Source organism: Neolamprologus multifasciatus, chromosome 4 (genome assembly GCF_963576455.1).
Source record: "Neolamprologus multifasciatus chromosome 4, fNeoMul1.2, whole genome shotgun sequence".
Taxonomy (NCBI): domain Eukaryota; kingdom Metazoa; phylum Chordata; class Actinopteri; order Cichliformes; family Cichlidae; genus Neolamprologus; species Neolamprologus multifasciatus.
The window spans coordinates 19458088-19463697 of record NC_140442.1 but is presented as its reverse complement, the minus strand read 5'-3'; the positions used below and the strand labels follow the sequence as shown (position 1 = coordinate 19463697).

At 39.6% G+C, this 5610-nt stretch overlaps 2 protein-coding genes across 2 annotated transcripts; one reads left to right on the top strand and one right to left on the bottom strand.

Moving 5' to 3' along the window:
- Positions 1-2235: 2235 nt before the first annotated feature.
- Positions 2236-3606, top strand: LOC146520316 (uncharacterized). The gene is made up of 3 exons (XM_085155953.1): positions 2236-2572; positions 2729-2869; positions 3018-3606. Exons 1-3 carry the CDS (start codon positions 2248-2250, stop codon positions 3458-3460), a joined length of 909 nt encoding a protein of 302 aa, XP_085012079.1. The 5' UTR covers positions 2236-2247; the 3' UTR covers positions 3461-3606.
- A 13-nt stretch (positions 3607-3619) lies between these two features.
- LOC146520315 (uncharacterized) lies at positions 3620-5118 on the bottom strand. Its single transcript, XM_085155952.1, has 2 exons — positions 4656-5118; positions 3620-4419 (listed from the first exon to the last, which is right to left on the bottom strand). Exons 1-2 carry the CDS (start codon positions 5058-5060, stop codon positions 3769-3771), a joined length of 1056 nt encoding a protein of 351 aa, XP_085012078.1. The 5' UTR covers positions 5061-5118; the 3' UTR covers positions 3620-3768.
- Between the last annotated feature and the right edge of the window lie 492 nt (positions 5119-5610).

The window sequence follows — 5610 nt, the reverse complement described above, 5'->3', positions numbered from 1 at the left end:
TTTATTTATAAAGCACACTTAAAAACCAAGGGTATGCCAAGGTGCTTAACAAGTAAGATAGAGAATAGGAGGAGGATAATAGAAATAGGACCAAAGCAAGTACTAAGTATGCAAGCAGGTAGCTGTCACTGATACATAGGAAAGCAACAGGTACAGAGCAAACAAGAATTTAAATGAGCATAAAAGTGCATGATATAAAATCATAAAAGAAATATTAACTAGAGGGAAAGGAAGATTGAATAAGTGGGTTTTTAGTCGTGAGAGATGAATGATTCTAAAAAAAAAACCCCAACTATTTTATAGAGCAAAAAGAGCAAAACATTTCTAAAATGAAGCAATTTCCTATCAAAATTGCTTAATAAACATTTATTTTGTTTATTTTTATTTTATTAGTATTTTCCTTAAATGTGTTAAATATATATTTTCTCATCTAAATGTCCACTGAAATGTGAGCCAGGGGGCGGTAATGCCCCTTAACATTGGTGGCCAACCAAGAAGAAGAAGCTGTGAGCCAGGAGGTAGGGGGTGAGTGATTCCTGAGTGATTCGCTTACGCTTACGATTCAGCACAGGAAGGGAGGGGGTGAGTAGCTCAAATGTGCTGTTAGCATGTTAGCACAGCGATGCTACTGTGAACCGAGGAGCTATTGTCTTGATGTGAGCTTCTACTCAGGGTTTTTTCTTCCAGTTCAGAGCAGAAATTTTTTTGTTAAGATACTGGATGTTGTGTTTTTCTCCACAATTTTAATTATAAGCTAGATATATTGCTGCTAACAGCAACAGGGATGAGTCAGTGAGTCAGTTGAGCTTATGAATCATGATTCATGAGTCAGTACAGTGATTCTCGAGTATTGAACGATTTGTTCATGATTCGTGCATCACTAATCCACAGTTGTTGTGATTCAGTGACAGTTGTGTGGTGGATGTCAAACATGTAGCCTACTAGTGCACTGCTTTAACCTACACCAAACACTTTTAAAATCCTCGGTTTAAAGTTAGAATGTCAAGCGACCCCCCCACTGTGTTCTTATCGGGTTTTCGATGATGGCTGGAAAGCTATGCTAATGTAAATGTTTATGTAGCTTCACTGATTCACCTGCAGATACAGAATGGTCACATGTCTGTCTTTACATTACAGGTGATCACGCACGGTGAGTTTCAGCCAGCAAAGAGTCCATTAAATTTTTGTTGATAATTTAATTGAATCTTGTTTTTTTTATTAAAAAACATTCTCATTCCAAGTCTTTATAGCCTATAACAAACTTGCACAACAGAAGCTGACCCAAACTCCTTTAAAGACAGCACATTTACTTTTCAGGTCTCTAAAAATCCACAGTATCAATACACAAGAAAACTGTGTTAACTAGTATATTACTGTGAGTTGTTAAAATTACAACATTGTTGTGTTGGTGTTCATGAAAATGTGTTCCGAACTTGGCAAATGTACGATGATTCAGCTCATAAATAATAACACACTGCTCTCCCCTACATAAGCTCCCTTTATAGGTTAAAAGTATCGGTATCTGCAATACTGCTCTTAATTTACTCGATAACAAAATTTGCAGGATGCACAGCACTGCTGCTGATGAGTAGCAAAATAACTGAATATGTCACTAGATATATAAATAAGTAATTAAAATATACATTGACTTAGTTTAAAATGCTCTGTCTTTTTAAATAATTAATTACACATTTTTAATTAATTCTAGTTTTATTCCAGACCCCAATATACTGAGGGTGGGCTTGCACTCTGGGGTCCCCCAGTTGCTGCCCTATGTATTTGCATATTGATCTTAACTGCTTTCATAGAGAAACACCTTATAAAAAGCCTTATAATTTAACTTATAACTTTCTTACAAGTGTGGTGTGTATTGTCAACATAGGAATGTACCGCATTAGGATTTAATGCCGCATTTGACCTCCGACCTTTTGTTCTGACTTATCATACAGACTATAGTGAGGGTCAAAAAGATGATAATGTTATTTAGAGCTATGTTCCTTACTGCTATTGGCAACATTTAGGAGATTATATACCAATATATGTGGATTCTAATATCACATATCCTGTCATCCTGTATCTCTGTGAGGTCAGAGGTCAAATTTACAAATAAATACCTCTTATCTATAAACTACTCCTACATAAAGTTTGTGTAATCAGAGTAAAACATCTGCCATGTTTTAATACAATGGTTGCTACCAGGGCTGGACTGGGACAAAAAATCGGCCCGGCATAGGGCTTTGGAGCGTGATGTCACGGGGGTGGGCGTGGAAAGGATTTTGGCCTGATCCGCCATTTTCGGGGTCTAAGAGCAAGCGACGAAGGAGCGAAAGCACAGCCATGGTTCGTACTTGCTGTGTGGTCGGCTGCAATGTTCGATCTTACGATCGGCACGGGAATAAGCTTGGGTTGTCTTTTTATGCTTTCCCAACCTGGAAGCAATATCAAGGAGCTCATGTATCGGATGTTACCAAACGAAGGCGTCGAGCCTGGATAGCAGCCGTGAGACGAGCTGATATCAAGTTCTGTTCCATCTCCCCATATCACTTGGTGTGCTCCAGACATTTTCATTCCGGTAAGTGCTAGATATGTTCATATCACACTTTATAGCTGAATAATATTATCGTTGGTGGTCTCGGAAGTTATAGAAATTGCGATCAAACATGAATGGAGTGACTTTGCAGACATATGTGCTATGTAAAGATTCGCTAATTCTTTTGCACAACTGTAGGGAAGCCTGCCTATGAAATGGATCAAACAAATCCAGACTGGGTACCAATGCTACACATGGGGCACTCCGAAATCCAAACATCACATTCAGACCGTCACAGGAGGCGAACACAACGCCAACAAAAAAAAGCACTAGTAGGAGGTAAACAACAACCGCACCCCCAACCACAATTTCTTATTTTAAAAGTTGATCTTAGTCAATTAACACAAACATTTGAGTATTCATACTGCCTTAATGTATAAACCACTTTAAAATTCCCTTGTGTATTTGCACTCTTTTTATTGGACAGGCTTTCACAATGGAGCTGCAGAATGTGAAGGTGAAGCCCCAGCAGAAGTTACCACAGAAGAGCAGCCAGAGATGGACACCGCAGGAGAGCAACTCCATAACAACCTTGTTATTTTGGCTGAGGGCCAAATTTGTCTTGGACAAGTAGAAGCAGAGGTAACGGGTGCAGATGCAGAAAACAGTGATATCAGAGAGAAACAGACAGAAGATCAAAGACTGACAAATGATTGTGTGCGCTGTGTACAGAGCAGAGCAGAAATAAACCGGCTGCTGGAGAACAGAAAGCTTAAATCAAAGTTGGACAAGACAGAGCTGAATGAAAACTTTTTAAAGGATGATACGGAAAAAGTGAAATATTACACTGGTTTTACTTGTTTTGCTATTTTTATGTCCGTGTTCGAGAATGTGAGGATGAAGACGTTACCTTCATTGATAAAATTGTGAGGGTGTGTTGTGTTTTGGTTAACATGTGCCCTAGTGTGGTAGTGAAACCAGGCACACATGAGACTTGTACTTGTTAATTAATAATTGTGAAAACTCTCAGTATGTCTCTGAAGACATAGTACTAGTAAAACCTTTTTTTTAATGTGTTATTGTATGAACACACTGACATTACGTTATGTAACCATTTCTGTACCTGTTTCACTAAAATGACGTTATAATAAAAGCAAGATAACAAATAACTGTATTTCACTCTTTATTTTACAGTTTGACAATTGTTACATGGTAAGTGCTGCAGGTTTGAAATCAAGTTATACATATTTCAATGCTCTCTTGTGTTGCAGTCTTGTGCGTACCTCGATAGCTTCTGCCTGTTCTTCAGTAACTTTTGCTGCATTTATGTACTTTACACAGTGTAGTTGCAGCTCGGTAAGACCAAGGGACTGTGCACCTGTGTTGTGCAAACAAGCCAGAGACATTGGTAATGTGGATGATTGTACAGTGTGTGATGTGTAGTATTTCTCCAATCCAGACAAACACACTGCTTTATTGTGTTTATGAAGTGTGTCTAACACTGGTGACAACTCCTCAAACGTAGCAGAAGGAATCTTTCGTTTTGAAGGACGGCTTCTTCTGCCTTTCACCACAGACGGTCTGTTTATATTTTCATCAAGAGTCTTTTTTTGTGCTGCTGAAGATGGAAAGTCAATGTTATGGCCAACCTCTGGCTGTATCTTGGTTGTGTTCCCCGGCAAAACCCAGTAGGCTGGTTCATCTGTGACAGTCTTTGTGCCACGGATCCTCACTGTTGCCTCCACTTTAAATAGAAGTGCAGCGACATGGGTGCAGGTCTCAGCAACTCCGGCCATACAGGTGCAGTGTGCAGCTTCGACCTTCCCCGTGGTGCTTACAATTACCCATGGTCGTAATGCAGGTTCATTCAATCTTTGGGAGTGCAGTACCTGTAACATACAAGGACAAGGTTGATGTAAAGACAATAAACGAAATGAGACAGGGAGGACACGAATTGGCGTTAATAATTTGCCCGATTATCAACGTGTTAGTTTGCATCTACTTTACAATTATGGGCACATAATATGATAACAATATTTTAGCAGTTCGATGATAAATGTATAACATTAATTATGGTGGGGGGTGGAAAATGGCTATTACACTTGATGCGCTTCAGCTGACTTACCTTGGTATGAATGACGACGTACTCAGAGTTTGGCGGCTTGAAAATACCCAAATCTTGCACCCAGCCGTTGGTAAATTGGATGTGCGCCTCCAGTGACTTGTAATTTCGGAACTGGTTCGCTGTGTAGGCGCTTACTCCACAAACAAGATAGGCGGAGACATCGGGGTAGGACAGTGGCGGTAGGTCGTCTGTGTCTTTACTCCACTGCCGTATTTCGTACGGGTCCAGATTTGCGATGCACTCTATTTTTTTCAAGTAACGCTGCTTCGCCTCTGGACGCAATCGGTCTCTATACCGTCCGTTTTCTTTTGAGCTGCTTTTAAGCATGATTCTTGTTGTCGTCGTTCCAGCAAAGTGAATAGGGCTTTGGATTCGTAGACCCCGAAAATGGCGCTGCGCTCCCATAATGCATTGCGGCGTGACGTCAACTCCAAAGCCCTATTGACTAGAGACCGGCCCACCAAAAATAAGACGTCATTCAGGGGTAAAACCGCAAAGGATTCTGGGAACTTGTGGGAAGCGGTACTAGCGCATGCAGGCTTTCAATTGAACTCAGTAACACAGCGATAAAACGAAACACAAAAAATGGCAAGAAATTGTTGTATTATTAACTGCAATAGTTAATAATTGCAGTTAATAATACTGGCAGACAATCACTTTTTGTGCCAAAAAGTGATTGTCTGCCAAAAACTGATTTCCGGTATTTGCCAAAAAGTGATTGCTCGTATTTAAATTGCTATAAGTAACTTGTTGGGCTATAATATGTGAAACATATGTCAAATGCATCCTTCATGGATGACATGAAGTCATATTGAGCTACAAACAACATTAGTGTAACAAGGTAGAAGCCGCAATCAGTCTTTGGCAGTGACTTTTATATAACCTTTATTTATGCCGTTAAAAAAAAGTCTAATTAACATTAAAAATGTATTTTGTAAGAAGTAGTTGGACAGCA

What these genes read in the sequence shown, in the direction of transcription:
- LOC146520316 (XM_085155953.1), top strand. Translation starts at nt 2,248, where the DNA reads ATGTCACGGGGGTGGGCGTGGAAAGGATTTTGGCCTGATCCGCCATTT. An exon ending in CTCCAGACATTTTCATTCCG is followed by an intron (nt 2,573 to 2,728) that starts GTAAGTGCTAGA and finishes GCACAACTGTAG; the next exon opens with GGAAGCCTGCCTATGAAATG. An exon ending in AAAAAAAGCACTAGTAGGAG is followed by an intron (nt 2,870 to 3,017) that starts GTAAACAACAAC and finishes TTTATTGGACAG; the next exon opens with GCTTTCACAATGGAGCTGCA.
- LOC146520315 (XM_085155952.1), bottom strand. Translation starts at nt 5,060, where the DNA reads ATGGGAGCGCAGCGCCATTTTCGGGGTCTACGAATCCAAAGCCCTATT. An exon ending in ACGTCGTCATTCATACCAAG is followed by an intron (nt 4,420 to 4,655) that starts GTAAGTCAGCTG and finishes TGTATGTTACAG; the next exon opens with GTACTGCACTCCCAAAGATT.